At 37.0% G+C, this 19,976-nt stretch overlaps 1 protein-coding gene across 1 annotated transcript; it reads right to left on the reverse strand.

Moving 5' to 3' along the window:
- Positions 1 to 9,135: 9,135 nt before the first annotated feature.
- On the reverse strand, positions 9,136 to 17,084 carry LOC124461234. The gene is made up of 2 exons (XM_047012790.1): positions 16,101 to 17,084; positions 9,136 to 9,505 (listed from the first exon to the last, which is right to left on the reverse strand). Exons 1-2 carry the CDS (start codon positions 16,956 to 16,958, stop codon positions 9,209 to 9,211), a joined length of 1,155 nt encoding a protein of 384 aa, XP_046868746.1. The 5' UTR covers positions 16,959 to 17,084; the 3' UTR covers positions 9,136 to 9,208.
- Positions 17,085 to 19,976: the final 2,892 nt, after the last annotated feature.

Below are 19,976 nucleotides of genomic sequence, written 5' to 3' on the forward strand. Positions count from 1 at the left end.
TTATTTCTGTGTACAATCGATTATCTGAACTGGAAAATATACTGGAAATCAATTTCTTGCGGTTATTTCTAACCTTCTTCCAAAAGAAGCGTAGTCTTTACCAAAGATACGATGACGAACGGCTTCATACTGAGTCAAATTTACATGAAGAGGACGAAATGGACTTCTATCGAATGGACTTTTGTCGAGTTTGGTCCTACATTTCCTTGTGAATGTGTTAGTTTTCTCCAAACATAAGTTTCACATTCCTCTGTTTGAGAATCTTTATCTTTCCTTATTGGTCCGGATGCGGCGATCAACACCTTGTCAATCGGTTTCCCTGCAGGTTGCAATTACGACAACGCGATTACAATTACTGCTCCGCAACCATAGCAAAATAGAGTACGCGGTTGTTGTAAAGGTTCCTTCTGCATATAAATCTCGAAATTAGAGTGTAATTCAGTTATCTTTGGACGATGTCTAAAAGTATTTTAGACATTTGTTTAGCAAATTGCTCGAGGGTGCGTAGTTCCTGCCTCAGATAATATGCAAAGTTCATAACGAATTGCAGACTTTGAATGTCTAATTAATACCTTGACTAAAGAATCCTCTAAAAATTGTGTGTTTAATCTTGCTACTAGCCTTTCGACACTAAGCTGGCAATCCTCAAAGGTTTCATTCTCGCCCTGATGTCTGCTGTTAATCAGCTCCCAGGTGTCCATATCGTTATCTACTTCATCAAACTTCTTTCTAAATTGTACGCAAAAATTTATTCCAATCGAAATTTGGGTGTGCTCGATGAAACTTCCAAAACCAATTATTCGCTTTACCTGCGAAAAGTAAATACAAATGATCACAAAGTACTTAATAATCTTCGTTTAAATTTTGTTCTGCTAATTGATTTGACTACTAAGGTTTCTAGAAGTTTTCGTATGGTTCTACTGTCCTTCTTGTCGTAGTACTGGGAGGCTGAACGTCCCAGAAAGGGCTTTGGTTCGTTGCGCTCAATTCGAATAGAAGCTTCCAAAGGTAAAAGGTTTACTAACTGGTCCTGTTGTGCTTGGATAGCTGTTTGTATCAAACTTGTGTAATCTGGAGGGGTACTTGGTCTTCGACTACTAGCTTAAGTAGGCGGTGGCCTATGTTGACGGTGAACTCTTTTGAATTCCTCCCTGATTAAGAATATGTTTGGCCTTTGCAAATCGACCAGGTCCTGAACGAGTATTATAAGGGGTCACAGGCTGGGAAGCGGAGCGGCTAAGGCAAAGCAGATTGATCATTTGGGATGAATGCACGATGGCACAGAAAAAAACTTTAGAGGCATTAGATCGCTCAATGCAAGATTTACAAAATAACAGAAACCGGTTTGGTGGTGCAATGATACTATTGGCAGGTGATTTTCGATAAATATTGTCAGTTGTTTCACGCTCAACGTCAGCTGATGAACTAAATGCATGTTTGAAGTCGTCCATCTTATGGAAATACATTAAAACACTTAAATTGAGTATAAACATGAGAGTCGAATTGCAGGAAGACCAGTCTGGAGAAGTGTTTTCCAAACAACTGCTCGATATTGGTAATGATAATATTGCTGTTGATACACCATCGGGATACATTACATTCCCTGCCAATTTTCGTAACTTTTGTGAATCAAAGACCGAACTCATGGAGATGGTTTTCCCAAACATAGCTCAAAATTACGTAAATCACGATTGGTTAAGCGAACGTGTTATATTGGCCGCAAAAAATGTTTATGTGAACGAAATGAATTTTCAGATTCAAGAGAAAATAGCTGGCGAATTGAAGAATTACAAATCAGTTGATTCCGTTACTAATGATGATGATTGCCAATTATCCAACAGAATTTTTAAATTCGCTGGAATTACCCGGCTTACCACCTCATAATCTGGAAGTAAAAATCGGATCAGTAATTATTATGTTACGGAACATAAACCAGCCACGTCTGTGTAATGGCACCCGGCGTGCGGTGAAGAAATTATTGAACAATGTCATCGAAGCAACAATTTTAAAAGGGAAGTACAAAGGCGAAGATGTTTTAATCCCACGCATCCCTATGATACCGAACGACATGCTATTCAGCTTTAAGCGTTTACAGTTTCCAGGCTTGCATTTGCAATGTCAATAGATACATCGCCAGGGCAGTCGCTAAGTGTATGTGGCATCAACCTACAAAATCCATGTTTTTCACATGGCCAATTATATGTCGCCTGTTCCCTTGTCGGAAAACAAACAACATTATAAATTTGCGCGCCAGAACATAAAACTAAAAATATAGTTTATCAAAAAGCATTAGAGTAGAGAGAAGCAGTGAAGAGTACAGAGCTTAGTGTTTAAATGAATCCTAAGAAATAAACACTATTATGAAAATATATATTTTGTTTTTTATTTCATTAAAAAGTCATTTTCAGGTATAGCGAGACCAGGGAATTATGGATTCATTTATATATGGAGGATTCAGTTCAAATTTAATGGGTACTCATACCTAAGATAGGTCAGCTATACAAAATAAAGTAGTGCATCATTGCAACGCTAAGGCCGGGTCAGCTAGTACAAAAATAAAAATCAAAATTCTAAACTTTTAAATTAATAAGGAACATGGTGTAAAACAATTATACATTTAACTACAGAATACTTCAAATACTATCTTTAGTTTTATCAATAACGTTTTTCTTTTAAAAGTTATATACACTCAAAGTCAAGCAACAATGTGCACCAAATGAAAGCAGTTTTATTTTGTTCCGAACACTTGTTTTCGACAGCGTTATTCTCACCAGTGTTGAACGAATTGGAAAAACCTAGTATGCAGAAATGTGATTAAATATTTTATCTATAACTTGGCATAAAAATATTTGGGTTTCAAAAACTTTTAAAAATTGGCTTAAGTGCTCAAAAACGGCTCGGCACCCCTATGTGCGATACAGTCTGAATGTATCTCTCTCTCTCTTTGTGTATGTGCGAATTTGCGTGTTTTTATGGCATACTTTTTGGCGCATTCGTGTGTAAATATGTGAAAATTTGTTACACATCATCGGTGTGCGGTCCCTTCTTTTGTAAGGGGATTGAAAGTGTGATTGTTTAGTGGATTTATGGGCATATGAAATTAGGATTTAATGTGCATATGTTTTGTGCCCTCTCAAGTGGATTTATTGCAATATCCTTGACATAATGTTTATGATATACATGTAGGAAATGAAGTGTCAGGCGGGCATAATCATGGCAATCGAGCAGTAGCTAGTGAGCGAGACAGAACGACACGCAGCGGCCGTACCTATCTGGTCGACTCACTCATTGGCAAATAAAGAGAAGCGTTGATTCATAAAGCACTCGCAATCGTACTCTCGCCTCGATCACATCGCGCACCCAAATTATCACTAAGGCCATTTAAATAATATAAAATATACATATGTATTCTTAACACAAAGAAACATTGTTAATAATATAAGACTTAACAAGGAAATCACATACTTTAATAATATTGTAATAAATAAACCGTGATAAAGTAAATCTTACAAACTGGGGGCTCAACCGAGATTTCTGGCCCAAGACAATAAGTGAAATTGGTGTGTGTGTGTGTGTGAAGTTCGCAAGTGAACAGAAAATTGTTAAAATTGCATGCATTAACGTGTAATATATATACAAAATCAAGGTTGTTGGCGAACGAATTTCACAAGAAGCAACCACTACAAGTTCAAAAATAGTGGAAGTTGGTGTGACTGTACGAGAGGCGACGAGTGGACGGTGAGACGGTGAGCGGTCGGACGACGCAAGAAGAGCGTCACTAAGAATTTTGGCGCCGTTTAGGCAAAAAGTCGGCGACTGAAGTTGAGAGCGGCACGAGAACGGTGGTGACTCGAGAGGAAAAAAGAGAGCAGACAGCAGACACGAAGTTGATGATAACCAGTGTTTACTGTGGAAGCAGACAGCAGACACGAAGTTGATGATAACCAGTGTTTACTGTGGAAGCAGACAGCAGACACGAAGTTGATGATAACTGGTGTTCACTGTGGAAGCGGAAAACCAAAAGAGAGCGGACAACACAAACCGTTACAAGAAGCAGACAACGACGACAAGTCCAAACGAGAAAGCAGCAGACACGAAGTTGAGATAATTGGTGTGGAAGCAGACAAAGAGAGCGGACAACACAAACCGTTACAAGAAGCAGACGACGACAACAAGTCCAAACGAGAAGGCAGCAGACAGGAAGTTGAGATAATTGGTGTGGAAGCAGACAGAGAGAGCAGACAACACAAACCGTTACAAGAAGCAGACGACGACGAAAAGTCCAAACGAGAAGGCAGCAGACACGAAGTTGAGACAATTGGTGTGGATCAGACAAAGAGAGACCAAGAGAACGAGTGGAAAACAGCCGAGTGAGTAGCGACAGCAGAGTGAGTGGCAACAGAGAGCGAACCGAACATCTGAGTGAGTTGCTACAGCGATATTGAGTGGTTCCATAGAGCAGGACGACTATAGTTGGGTGAGCTGTTTAATTATTGTCTTGAGTGTGAGTTACTTTGCTTGCACGACGAAACCAGACCGGTGGCAGAAATATTGACGAAATTGATGCGAGCTGCACAGAGCACATTTCTAAGAATCGTCTGAGTTTAACCATAACCTACCACAATTTGACCTACATTAACATAGTGTGGAAATTTTGCTAAGTCGTAACAAATTTGATTGATTGATACTAACTATACATTAATATAGCAAACTTGTTAAGCATTATACCTGTAATTGTGTGAAATAGATCGAGGTGATATTCTAACTTTGCGTATTGAAGAGTTGCGCATTAAATTGAGAGAGTTAGGGCTAGAGACTACAGGCCTTAAAGCTCAGCTGCAATCGCGTCTACTCGCTCATTACGATCTAATAGAAACTGAGAATGACGGGCAGGAGGCAGATTTCGCCTCGGCTAGAACAATTCGAGAAGTCCCGAACACAGATGGGCAAGATCATGGTTCACACTAAAAGATGTGGAGGGAAGCGTTTCCGAGTTTTGCGGTTTAGGTTCGATTGATGTTGTACAATGGACCAGGGAGCTAGAAGAATGCGCTTTAACCGTACAGTGGAGTCAGTTACAGCTTTTTGTGTATGCAAAACAATTGTTAAAGGGAGCTGCATTGTCGTTTATACGTAGTAAGAGAGATATTTGTAGTTGGGAGTCCCTGCAAATAGCTTTGAAAAACGAATTCAGAGTAAAGGTTTCATCAGCCGAAGTTCATAGAAGACTAAGCAATCGACAGTTGAAGAGAGGTGAGAATTTGTATGAGTTTTTGTATTCGTTAATGGAAATCGCAAAGCCGATCGATTTGGATGACGAAAGTTTAATCGAGTATTTCGTAGAAGGTATACCAGACCTGAGAGCAAATAAGGCATTATTGTATCAAGCCAGAACAGTGGATGGGTTGAAAGTTCAACTAGAGACGTACTTCAAATCCTATGATCCTAGGAAGTCCTCAAAGAAAACAACATTGGAGTTATCTTTTCACAAGCAAGGTAGAGATAATAGAGAGAAGAGTTCGATAACAAAAGGTGATCGCAAATGTTTTAAGTGTGGTGATCCTTCACACATGATGAGAGACTGTAACAAGAAAACGTTTACTTGTTTTAAATGTGGCAAAACAGGCCATCGCTCATTTGAATGTAAGAGAAAAGATACCACCAAAGTTGAAAGTACAAATGTTGTAGATGATAAATTAGTAAAAGCATCAGGTAAATTTACTGATTCGGGTTTGGAGTTGAAAGAAGTAATTTATAAGTCGATTAAGTTCAACGGTCTAATTGATACAGGAGCAAATTTGAGTCTCATACGTAAAAGCGTGTTTGTCGAACTTGGAATTAAATCATTAACAGGATATTCGAAGAGCCTTACAGGCATTGGTGGAAGTCATGTGATGACCTTTGGTAGTTTTAGCATAAGTGTCAAGATAGATGGCATTGAGATGGAAGTCGAGTTTCATATCGTTCCTGATGAAGACATGGCATATGAGGCAACTTTGGGTAGAACCATATTAGATCATGTCGATTTGGTTGTTACAAAGAAAGGTACAAAGTTTGTGAGCATCAAGAGAAAAGAATCACTGTGTAAAACAAATAAATCTTGTGCTGAGTTGTTTAAGGAATTTGAAAGTATGTGTATGCACAGTGCAGAACAGAATGAAGTGGAAATCAAGAGTGACTTTTCGCATATCAGTACAGAAATCGCTAGTGAAGTCAAGAAGTTGATTAAAAGTTACAAACCTATTAGAAATACAAACACTCCTATCGAAATGAAGATTGTACTAACAGATGAGTTGCCAGTTTATCAGCATCCAAGGCGTCTAGCAGAGTCTGATCAGAAAATTGTTGATAGTACAGTACAAGAATGGTTGGAGGAGAAGATAATAAGGCCAAGTTTTTCCGAATATGCTTCGCCTGTTGTACTTGTAACAAAGAAGAATGGGAAAAAGCGTTTGTGCTGCGATTACAGAAAGCTAAATGAGAAAGTGGTCCGAGATAATTTTCCTATGCCACAGATGGATACCGTATTAGAAAAACTTCAAAGTGCGTTAGTTTATACTACTCTAGATCTAACAAACGGGTTTTTCCATGTTCCTGTTGAGGAAAAATCTCAGAAGTACACAGCATTCGTAACTCAGAATGGTCAGTATGAATTCCTATATGTACCATTCGGAATATCCAACTCTCCAGCAGTTTTTACAAGATTTATAATGGCAGTAATGAGAGAATCAGTGAAGAATGGAGATGCAGTGGTGTATATGGACGATATAATTATACCAAGTGTTAACGTGAATGATGGTCTAATTAAACTTAAAAGAGTGTTAAAGATAGCTGCGGAAAATGGGTTGAGAATAAACTGGGAAAAATGTCAGATACTGCAGAGTAAAGTAAATTTTTTGGGCTATATAGTTGAAAATGGAAGTATTAAGCCAAGTAAGGAGAAGACTGATGCTGTTTCAAGATTCCCGATCCCACATAACAAGAAGTCAGTTCAACGATTTTTGGGATTAACATCGTATTTCCGTAGATTCATCGAAGGATACGCAGTAACAGCTAAGCCCTTGACGGACATTTTGCGAAAAGACAAAAAGTTTGAGTTTAAAGAATTGCAAATGGTAGCGTTTGAGCAATTGAAGTTAGCATTGATAAAAGGTCCCGTTTTAAAGTTATATAATCCTAAGCTAGACACTGAGATTCACACTGATGCCTCGAAACACGGTTTCGGAGCTGCGCTTTTACAGAAAGATTCAGAAGATGGTTTATTTCATCCGGTACAATATATGAGTCGGAAAACTAAACCTTGTGAAGAAAGGTATGATTCGTATGAACTTCAGGTTTTAGCAGTTATTGGAGCATTAATAAAGTGGCGTGTATATGTGCTAGGATTGAGATTTAAGATTGTTACAGATTGTAATGCGTTCACGATGACAATGAAAAAGAAAGAAGTTCCGTTACGTGTAGCACGTTGGGCAATGTACCTACAAGATTTCGACTATCAGATCGAACATCGTTCAGGTTCAAAGATGCGGCATGTGGATGCTTTGAGCCGTTTATCTTGTTTTCTGCTAACCGACACCATAACCCATAGATTGAGGGAAGCACAGTTGTCAGATGATTGGACTAAATTGATCAGGAGTTTAGTTCAGGAGAAGGGATATGAAGATTTTTACATTGAAAATGAAATATTGTTAAAGGACCCCAATCAAGAACTTATTGTCGTTCCCTCGCAGATGGAAAAAGAAATAATACAGATTGCACACAAACAAGGACATTTTGGAGCTAGAAAGTCTCAGGATATCGTTGAAAAATCGTATTATATTCCAAAATTAAAAGAAAAGGTAGCCCGTGTTGTTGAGTGTTGCGTGGAATGTCTTATTGTTAATGCCAAAACCGGTAAAAAGGAAGGATATTTGATGCCAATAAGCAAAGGAGATCAGCCATTGACGACATATCACATTGATCACGTTGGCCCGATGGAGGTCACAACAAAGCGTTACAATCATATACTTGTTATTGTTGATGGGTTCTCTAAGTTTGTATGGTTGTATTCGACTCGTGGAACAGGAGTCGATGAAGTACTTAGTTGTCTTGAAAAGCAGGCGATAATTTTTGGTAACCCGGTGAGAATAATTTCTGACAGGGGAGCAGCTTTCACATCCAATGCGTTTAAGGAGTATTGTATCAGACAGGATATACAGCATTTACTAATAGCAACAGGTGTACCCCGCGGCAACGGCCAAGTAGAAAGGATGCATAAGATAATAGTTCCAATGATTTCAAAGTTAAGCCAAGAGAATGAGGGAAACTGGTACAAGTATGTTGGTCGTGTGCAACAACTTGTTAATAATACTGCTCCAAGAAGTACAAGAGTTACACCTTTTAAGATTTTGACAGGAATAGAGATGCGTAGTCCTGATGATCCCGAAATAAGAAAGCTGATAACCGATTCGTTAATAGAAGAATTAGACTGTGGTCGTGATGAGATTAGAGCGGAGGCTCGAAAGAATATTAATGATATACAGCAGGAAATGAAAAGGACGTTTGACAAAAACAGGAAATGGGAAAGAAAGTACAATTTAAACGAGTTAGTGGCGATTAAACGTACGCAGTATGGGACAGGTCTAACGTTGAGAGGTAAATACTTAGGACCGTATAAAGTCATGAAGGTGAATAGGTACGGTCGATACGACGTTGCGAAAGTTGGCGATGGTGAAGGACCTTGTAAGACCTCAACAGTGGCTGAGTTTATGAAGCCTTGGCTAGGATCATTCGGGTCGAATGACTTGTCAGGACAGCCGATTGTAGGAAATGAAGTGTCAGGCGGGCATAATCATGGCAATCGAGCAGTAGCTAGTGAGCGAGACAGAACGACACGCAGCGGCCGTACCTATCTGGTCGACTCACTCATTGGCAAATAAAGAGAAGCGTTGATTCATAAAGCACTCGCAATCGTACTCTCGCCTCGATCACATCGCGCACCCAAATTATCACTAAGGCCATTTAAATAATATAAAATATACATATGTATTCTTAACACAAAGAAACATTGTTAATAATATAAGACTTAACAAGGAAATCACATACTTTAATAATATTGTAATAAATAAACCGGGATAAAGTAAATCCTACATACATATTTTGAGAACATAAATATGATATTAAGAGTGCTTCGGGGGGATAAGCCTGGCGAATTGTTGGGGAAACTTCCTTAAGTGTCCTTAACACTAATTGTTTTCCTGGGCCTTGGCTTTTTAGGTTCGATCTTCTTTGCTTTTCTCCCCTTTGGACCTTTTTGCACAACTGTGGATAATTTTGATTGCTTTTGAACTTTTCGTTTTCGCCCACCAATTTGTGAATTATTAGTAAGATCAATTTGATTATCCCTTATTACTGACTGGTTCAGTTCATCACCTTCATTTGATTGAATTCTGTTTGAAGGATTTCCTGGTTCATATTTTTTATTAAAAATTTTAACTGGAACTTCACGTAACTCTGTCGAGGATATCTTTTCTTGCTTAATTCTAACTGGATAAGCCTGGCGAATCGAATTCGATGACCCACAAATTCGCTCTGGATTATGATTGCCACGCTTATTTGCTGTCTCATCACCGTTCTTATTTAGCTTTTCCAAATTCAATTGAATCTCTTTAATTTTATCTAATAATTGAAAAACTTTGCAATCAGAAAGTGGCATTAGACAACTATTTGCAGCCGCCATGTCTGACTCATTCATGCTTCATTTGCCCTAATTTGCGAACTAGACCCCAAATCGAATGGTGTGGAACTAGACGTAGGGTTCACAGGATTTCGAGCCCGAGGTCGTTTTACTATCATGTTTTGTTGTTGTTTTGTGGACTTGATCAGTTTTCCTTGCCTTAAGTGAGGTTTTCTTTCTGTAGCTTGTCTTTTTAGTACTGCTTGAGACCGCGAAGAATACTTGTATTTGTTAGCCGCCGTTCTTTTGGGTTTTCTCGCAGCACTTTTTCGTTTCTTACTTTTTGATACAGCTTTCTTTTTTATGCGATATTTTAGCTGATTTTTGGCCTTTAAGGCCTTATCCTTTTTAAAGTAATTAACTTCGTAGTATTTTTTTTTTTTCTTAATTCCGCCTCTTTTATATTAGTCCAAAATGCGTATGCTTTTGGCACACCCTCTTCGATGCTTATCCTTTGCCTAGCACAGAAATCCATAAGGAATTTTCTATAGATTTCTTCATTAACGTCTTCGGGAAAATAGCGTCTCAATCCTAAGAGTGTATAATTCCGTTCACGATCCTCAAGTATACGAATTTGAGAGCCCAATCCATTTGTATTAGTGGCGGTTGCCGTAACCGCCTGCCAGCTACTTTTCAAATGATCTAAAAATCCAAAAATATTTGTAAATCAAAAATTTTGTATTTTGCCTTTTCAAAAGTCACGTTTTTTACTGTTTTTTACAAAACCTCAAAATGAACTGACAGAATTTTATGTAATATCAAGAAAATTTGTTTGGCATTAGACTCTTTGTTTATCGATAGTTTTCAAAGTATTAGAATATACAAATTAACATAATAAAAATTAGTTAATCAATTTCTCTACGGGCTAAGCAAATAGCATTTTTCCAGTCAAACTTGTCTTAATGTCAAAGTTACGTTTTATCTGAATTGCTGCGGTGATAGTCGCATTATCTTAGAATTGAGGCTCTTAACTTAAAGCAAAATAATATAAGTTAAGCTCCCCTATTCTAAGACAATTTTGACTTTGTTCAATTGACACAGACTATACAAGTGAAAGTGATGTCTTAACAATTGTTACAAATATAAACACAACATATTCTCTACCTTATAACTTCAGGCTCCTTATTAAATAATAAAAATTTGTATCCATTTCATCAATTATAGCTATTGTAAGCCAGGTTTATTTGATCGCCAGATAACGAAGTTGGGTCTGACTTGGAACCTTAGTAACCAGTGATCAATGTAAACTCAAACTCAAGTTTCACACAATTTCTGTTTTTGTTTTTTCTTTTTCATTGTCACTGACTTTTATCATTTGGGCCATTAGTAATGTCAAATACACACTATGCAATCAGGAATACTCAGAATTTAGCTATGATTTAATTTTAATATCGTTTCCAAATGAAAGTTAATTGTTAATTATTCTGTTGAACTTTTGAGCTATATTTCATAATACCCCCGATGACAAAGGCACTTGGTAAACATTTTGTCTTTATCAACCCGAGTACTAAGAATATAGAACAAAACTTAAGTCAATTTTCATTTTCACTAAACTTTCACTTTTTCACTAAATTGTTTTTTTTTCATATTTTCCCACATTTTTCGCCGTCTTTCTTTTTGCTTTGGTGACATTTTCATTTTTGGATTCAGTTCTTTTTGCTTTGGTGACATTTTCATTTTTGGATTCAGTTCTGAAAAAGCGTGGTCTGCCTCTTTGTTCCAATTAGGAGTTCGGTTTTGTTTAAGAGTTCTGTTAATGGAAAGCTAATGGTGGCATAGCTTTCAATAAAACGTCGATGCCAGCCAGCGAGTCCTAAAAGTCTACTTAATTGTTTCACTGTTGTTGGAGTGGGAAAGTCGTTTATTGCACAAGTTTTCCCAGGATTGGTTTTCACTTATCCGTATCCAATAATAAAGCCGAGGTACTCAATCTCCTGCATGCAGAACTCAGATTTAGCTACATTAATCATAAGATTCGCTTTACGCAGTCTCAATGCTACTTCATGTATTAATACAATATCCGATTTAAAATCTTCAGAAAGAACTAAAAGGTCATCGAGGAAAAGGAATACCTTTGTGCGCAAATAGGACGGTATGACACGATGCATAAGCCTACATAAAGTCTGTGAGGCGTTGCACAAACCAAAGACATCACTTTATATCGGTAAAGTTGGCGGTTAGGTGTATTGACGTGAACTTTCCTCTAACGGTCAGTCCAGTAATAGTTCGAGCAGGTGGCAGCCTGCTAAGTATTCCATCAACATGAGGAAAAGGCTACTCGTCCTTACGAGTGCACTGATTTACTGCTCTAGAATCTAAACTTAATCGAACTTTATTCACGTCTCACCAATACACAATTGGAGCTCCATGGGCTGTTACATTCTACAATGATATCTAAAACTAACATTCTATTTATTTCTGTGAACATAACCTTCCTTATCGTAGCAGGGCAATTTAGCAATTGCTGAATTAAGTTTTTGCTGCTGAGACTCAGACAAACGGTGCATGAATGAATCTCCCTGATCATTTCATTCTTCTCCAATAATATCCGATACTATTCGTGGGTCTTCCTTCAATTAATCTATTAAACCAAATTTATGTCAAAATCTATTGTCTTGTTTTAAATCGGGTTAATAAAGAAATCAAGGGGTCTAGTAAGTTACCGATACGTAATGTAACTTGTCAATTTACCTTTAACAAAACATTCAGAATTGCTGTTCCAAAAGCACTTTAGCTATCTTACTTCCTAAGCAACTAATATAAGCGCCACAGTCTAAGAGAGCAGTGAAGGTCTGGCCTTCTATCTTTATTTCTGTGTACAATCGATTATCTGAACTGGAAAATATACTGGAAATCAATTTCTTGCGGTTATTTCTAACCTTCTTCCAAAAGAAGCGTAGTCTTTACCAAAGATACGATGACGAACGGCTTCATACTGAGTCAAATTTACATGAAGAGGACGAAATGGACTTCTATCGAATGGACTTTTGTCGAGTTTGGTCCTACATTTCCTTGTGAATGTGTTAGTTTTCTCCAAACATAAGATTCACATTCCTCTGTTTGAGAATCTTTATCTTTCCTTATTGGTCCGGATGCGGCGATCAACACCTTGTCAATCGGTTTCCCTGCAGGTTGCAATTACGACAACGCGATTACATTTACTGCTCCGCAACCATAGCAAAATAGAGTACGCGGTTGTTGTAAAGGTTCCTTCTGCATATAAATCTCGAAATTAGAGTGTAATTCAGTTATCTTTGGACGATGTCTAAAAGTATTTTAGACATTTGTTTAGCAAATTGCTCGAGGGTGCGTAGTTCCTGCCTCAGATGATATGCAAAGTTCATAACGAATTGCAGACTTTGAATGTCTAATTAATACCTTGACTAAAGAATCCTCTAAAAATTGTGTGTTTAATCTTGCTACTAGCCTTTCGACACTAAGCTGGCAATCCTCAAAGGTTTCATTCTCGCCCTGATGTCTGCTGTTAATCAGCTCCCAGGTGTCCATATCGTTATCTACTTCATCAAACTTCTTTCTAAATTGTACGCAAAAATTTATTCCAATCGAAATTTGGGTGTGCTCGATGAAACTTCCAAAACCAATTATTCGCTTTACCTGCGAATAGTAAATACAAATGATCACAAAGTACTTAATAATCTTCGTTTAAATTTTGTTCTGCTAATTGATTTGACTACTAAGGTTTCTAGATGTTTGCGTATGGTTCTAGTGTCCTTCATGTCGTAGTGCTGGGAGGCTGAACGTTCCAGAAAGGGCTTTGGTTCGTTGCGCTCAATTCGAATAGAAGCTTCCAAAGGTAAAAGGTTTACTAACTGGTCCTGTTGTGCTTGGATAGCTGTTTGCATCAAACTTGTGTAATCTGGAGGGGTACTTGGTTTTCGACTACTAGCTTAAGTAGGCGGTGGCCTATGTTGACGGTGAACTCTTTTGAATTCCTCCCTGATTAAGAATATGTTTGGCCTTTGCAAATCGACCAGGTCCTGAACGAGTATTATAAGGGGTCACAGGCTGGGAAGCGGAGCGGCTAAAGCAAAGCAGATTGATCATTTGGGATGAATGCACGATGGCACAGAAAAAAACTTTAGAGGCATTAGATCGCTCAATGCAAGATTTACAAAATAACAGAAACCGGTTTGGTGGTGCAATGATACTATTGGCAGGTGATTTTCGATAAATATTGTCAGTTGTTTCACGCTCAACGTCAGCTGATGAACTAAATGCATGTTTGAAGTCGTCCATCTTATGGAAATACATTAAAACACTTAAATTGAGTATAAACATGAGAGTCGAATTGTAGGAAGACCAGTCTGGAGAAGTGTTTTCCAAACAACTGCTCGATATTGGTAATGATAATATTGCTGTTGATACATCATCGGGATACATTACATTCCTTGCCAATTTATGTGATTTTTGTGAATCAAAGACCGAACTCATGGAGATTGTTTTCCCAAACATAGCTCAAAATTACGTAAATCACGATTGGTTAAGCGAACGTGTTATATTGGCCGCAAAAAATGTTTATGTGAACGAAATGAATTTTCAGATTCAAGAGAAAATAGCTGGCGAATTGAAGAATTACAAATCAGTTGATTCCGTTACTAATGATGATGATTGCCAATTATCCAACAGAATTTTTAAATTCGCTGGAATTACCCGGCTTACCACCTCATAATCTGGAAGTAAAAATCGGATCAGTAATTATTATGTTACGGAACACAAACCAGCCACGTCTGTGTAATGGCACCCGGCGTGCGGTGAAGAAATTATTGAACAATGTCATCGAAGCAACAATTTTAAAAGGGAAGTACAAAGGCGAAGATGTTTTAATCCCACGCATCCCTATGATACCGAACGACATGCTATTCAGCTTTAAGCGTTTACAGTTTCCAGGCTTGCATTTGCAATGTCAATAGATACATCGCCAGGGCAGTCGCTAAGTGTATGTGGCATCAACCTACAAAATCCATGTTTTTCACATGGCCAATTATATGTCGCCTGTTCCCGTGTCGGAAAACAAACAACATTAAAAATTTGCGCGCCAGAACATAAAACTAAAAATATAGTTTATCAACAAGCATTAGAGTAGAGAGAAGCAGTGAAGAGTATAGAGCTTAGTGTTTAAATGAATCCTAAGAAATAAACACTATTATGAAAATATATATTTTGTTTTTTATTTCATTAAAAAGTCATTTTCAGGTATAGCGAGACCAGGGAATTATGGATTCATTTATATATGGAGGATTCAGTTCAATTTGAATAGGTACTCATACCTAAGATAGGTCAGCTATACAAAATAAAGTAGTGCATCATTGCAACGCTAAGGCGGTACGAAGTTCGCCGGGTCAGCTAGTACAAAAATAAAAATCAAAATTCTAAACTTTTAAATTAATAAGGAACATGGTGTAAAACAATTATACATTTAACTACAGAATACTTCAAATACTATCTTCAGTTTTATCAATAACGTTTTTCTTTTAAAAGTTATATACACTCAAAGTCAAGCAACAATTTGCACCAAATGAAAGCAGTTTTATTTTGTTCCGAACCCTTGTTTTCGACAGCGTTATTCTCACCAGTGTTGAACGAATTTGAAAAACCTAGTATGCAGAAATGTGATTGAATATTTTATCTATAACTTGGCATCAAAATATTTGGGTTTCAAAAACTTTTAAAAATTGGCTTAAGTGCTCAAAAACGGCTCGGCACCCCTATGTGCGATACAGTCTGAATGTATCTCTCTCTCTCTCTCTCTCTCTCTCTCTGTGTATGTGCGAATTTTTGTGTTTTTATGGCATACTTTTTGGCGCATTCGTGTGTAAATATGTGAAAATTTGTTACACATCATCGGTGTGCGGTCCCTTCTTTTGTAAGGGGATTGAAAGTGTGATTGTTTAGTGGATTTATGGGCATATGAAATTAGGATTTAATGTGCATATGTTTTGTGCCCTCTCAAGTGGATTTATTGCAATATCCTTGTGACATAATGTTTATGATATACATATTTTGAGAACATAAATATGATATTAAGAGTGCTTCGGGGGGATAAGCCTGGCGAATTGGGAAAACTTCCTTAAGTGTCCTTAACACTAATTGTTTTCCTGGGCCTTGGCTTTTTAGGTTCGATCTTCTTTGCTTTTCTCCCCTTTGGACCTTTTTGCACAGCTGTGGATAATTTTGATTGCTTTTGAACTTTTCGTTTTCGCCCACCAATTTGTGAATTATTAGTAAGATCAATTTGATTCTCCCTTATTACTGGCTGGTTCGGTTCATCACCTTCATTTGATTGGATTCTGTTTAAAGGATTTCCTGGTTCATATTTTCTATTAAAAATTTTAACTGGAACTTCACGTAACTCTGTCGAGGATATCTTTTCTTGCTTAATTCTAACTGGATGGCTCGAATTCGATGACCCACAAATTTGCTCTGGATTATGATTGCCACGCTTATTTGCTGTCTCATCACCGCTCTTATTTAGCTTTTCCAAATTCAATTGAATCTCTTTAATTTTATCTAATAATTGAAAAACTTTGCAATCAGAAAGTGGCATTAGACAACTATTTGGAGCCGCCATGTCTGACAGATATGCTTCATTTGCCCTAATTTGCGAACTAGACCGCAAATCGAATGGTGTGGAACTAGACGTAGGGTTCACAGGATTTCGAGCCCGAGGTCGTTTTACTATCATGTTTTGTTGTTGTTTTGTGAACTTGATCAGTTTTCCTTGCCTTAAGTGAGGTTTTCTTTCTGTAGCTTGTCTTTTTAGTACTGCTTGAGACCGCGAAGAATACTTGTATTTGTTAGCCGCTGTTCTTTTGGGTTTTCTCGCAGCACTTTTTCGTTTCTTACTTTTTGATACAGCTTTCTTTTTTATGCGAGATTTTAGCTGATTTTTGGTCTTTAAGGCCTTATCCTTTTTAAAGTAATTAACTTCGTAGTATTTATTTTTTTTTCTTAATTCCGCCTCTTTTATATTAGTCCAAAATGCGTATGCCTTTGGCACACCCTCTTCGATGCTTATCCTTTGCCTAGCACAGAAATCCATAAGGAATTTTCTATAGATTTCTTCATTAACGTCTTCGGGAAAATATCGTCTCAATCCTAAGAGTGTATAATTCCGTTCACGATCCTCAAGTATACGAATTTGAGAGCCCAATCCATTTGTATTAGTGGCGGTTGCCGTAACCGCCTGCCAGCTACTTTTCAAATGATTTAAAAATCCAAACATATTTGTAAATCAAAAATTTTGTATTTTGCCTGTTCAAAAGTCACGTTTTTTACTGTTTTTTACAAAACCTCAGAATGAACTGACAGAATTTTATGTAATATCAAGAAAATTTGTTTGGCATTAGACTCTTTGTTTATCGATAGTTTTCAAAGTATTAGAATATACAAATTAACATAATAAAAATTAGTTAAACAATTTCTCTACGGGCTAAGCAAATAGCATTTTCCCAGTCAAAGTTGTCTTAATGTCAAAGTTACGTTTTACCTGAATTGCTGCGGTGATAGTCGCATTATCTTAGAATTGAGGCTCTTAACTTAAAGCAAAATAATATAAGTTAAGCTCCCCTATTCTAAGACAATTTTGACTTTGTTCAATTGACACAGACTATACAAGTGAAAGTGATGTCTTAACAATTGTTACAAATATAAACACAACAATTTCTCTACCTTATAACTTCAGGGTCCTTATTAAATAATAAAAATTTGTATCCATTTCATCAATTATAGCTATTGTACGCCAGGTTTGTTTGATCGCCAGATAACGAAGTTGGGTCTGACTTGGAACCTTAGTAACCAGTGATCAATGTAAACTCAAACTCAAGTTTCACACAATTTCTGTTTTTGTTTTTTCTTTTTCATTGTCACTGACTTTTATCATTTGGGCCATTAGTAATGTCAAATACACACTATGCAATCAGAAATACTCAGAATTTAGCTATGATTTAATTTTAATATCGTTTCCAATTGAAAGTTAATTGTTAATTATTCTGTTGAACTTTTGAGCTATATTTCATAATACCCCCGATGGCTTTGGTGAAATTTTCATTTTTGGATACACATAATAAAAAAAAACGGTTTCTTAAAATCGGGAGTGGTCAATATAGGTGCTAAAGTTAATCCTCGTTTCAGTTCTGAAAAAGCGTAGTCTGCCTCTTCGTTCCAATTAGGTGCTCGGTTTTGTTTAAGAGTTCTGTCAATGGAAAGCTAATGGTGGCATAGTTTTCAATAAAACGTCGATACCAGCCAGCGAGTCCTTAAAGTCTACTTAATTGTTTCACTGTTGTTGGAATGGGAAAGTCGTTTATTGCACAAGTTTTCCCAGGATTGGTTTTCACTTATCCGTTATTGGATAATAATAAAGCCGAGGTACTCAATCTCCTGCATGCAGAACTCAGATTTAGCTACATTAATCATAAGATTCGCTTTACGCAGTCTCAATGCTACCTCATGTATTAATACAATATCCGATTTAAAATCTTCAGAAAGAACTAAAAGGTCATCGAGGAAAAGGAATACCTTTGTGCGCGAATAGGACGGTATGACACGATGCATAAGCCTACATAGAGTCTGTGAGGCGTTGCACAAACCAAAGACATCACTTTATATCGGTAAAGTTGGCGGTTAGGTGTATTGACGTGAACTTTCCTCTAACGGAATTTGCCAGAAAGCGTGCTTCATGTTCAGTCCAGTAATAATTCGAGCAGGTGGCAGCCTGCTAAGTATTCCATCAACATGAGGAAAAGGATACGCGTCCTTACGAGTGCACTGATTACTGCTCTAGAATCAAAACTTAATCGAACTTTATTCACGTCTCATTCATACACAACTGGAGCTCCATGGGCTGTTACATTCTTCAATGATATCTAAAACTAACATTCTATCTATTTCTATGAACATAACCTTCCTTATCGTAGCAGGGCAATTTAGCAATTGCTGAATTAAGTTTTTGCTACTGAGACTCAGACAAACGGTGCATTTTCACTGAATCTCCCTGATCATTTCATTTTGCTCCAATATCCGATACTATCAGTGGGTCTTCCTTTAAATTATATATTAAACCAATATTTATGCCAAAAAATCTATTCCAATATAAATGTCTTGTTTTAGATCGGGTTAATAAAGAAATCAAGGGGTCTAGTAAGTTACCGATACGTAATGTAACTTGTCAATTTACCTCTAACAAAACATTCAGAATTGCTGGCCATAATTATTTTACCGGAACAATTGCGTGTTTTAGGATGTTCTAAAAACTCTTTAGCTATCTTACTTCCTAAGCGCCACAGTCTAAGAGAGCAGTGAAGGTCTGGCCTTCTATCTTTATTTCTGTGTACAATCGATTATCTGAACTGGAAAATATACTGGAAATCAATTTCTTGCGGTTATTTCTAACCTTCTTCCAAAAGAAGCGTAGTCTTCACCAAAGATGCGATGACGAACGGCTTCATACTGAGCCAAATTTACATGAAGAGGACGAAATGGACTTTTATCGACTGGTGTCGGGTTTGGTCCTACACTTCGATTTAGATAAGGTAAAAATTCCTAGATGCATAAGTTCATAACAAATTGCAGACTTTGAATGTCTAATTAATAACTTGACTAAAGAAGAATTGTGTTAATCTTGCTACTAGCCTTTCGACATTAAACTGGCAATCCACAAAGGTTTCATTCTTGCCCTGATGTCTGCTGTTAATCAGCTCCCAGGTGTCCATATCGTTATCTACTTCATCAAATGCCGCAAAATGGGTAATTTTCTTGCAAAGCTCGTGCAATGCTCTCGTGACTGTGTCTAACAGACATACTGCATTTTTTTTTAATTAATTTAAATTACATAAATTTTTGGAATCAATCCTATTGCTGTTTACAAAATTGATTCGATCTGCACAAAAAATAGATTTCTATTAAATCTTAAAAAATTTCCCATTGTCGATTTGTCTGAATGACAATTTCCTAAACTGGTCATATACCGATATACGCCACTCATATGCTATTCCTGGTCCAGGTCCTTTTTACTCTAAACAAGTTTAAGGTCTAAGAATGCAATGAGAAGTACACCGATGCATGTGAAGAAGCTGACGAACTAGATAGTATTTTAATGTAAGTATAATTTTTTTACACCATGATCCTTATTAATTTAAAAGTTTTGAATTTTGATTTTTATTTTTGTATATATTAATTTGTTAAAAATTAAAAATACATGTGGATATTGAGATATTTGTATAACAGATGACAATTGTAAGAG

The sequence above is a fragment of the Drosophila willistoni genome, unplaced genomic scaffold (assembly GCF_018902025.1).
Source record: "Drosophila willistoni isolate 14030-0811.24 unplaced genomic scaffold, UCI_dwil_1.1 Seg277, whole genome shotgun sequence".
NCBI classification, from domain to species: Eukaryota; Metazoa; Arthropoda; class Insecta; order Diptera; family Drosophilidae; genus Drosophila; species Drosophila willistoni.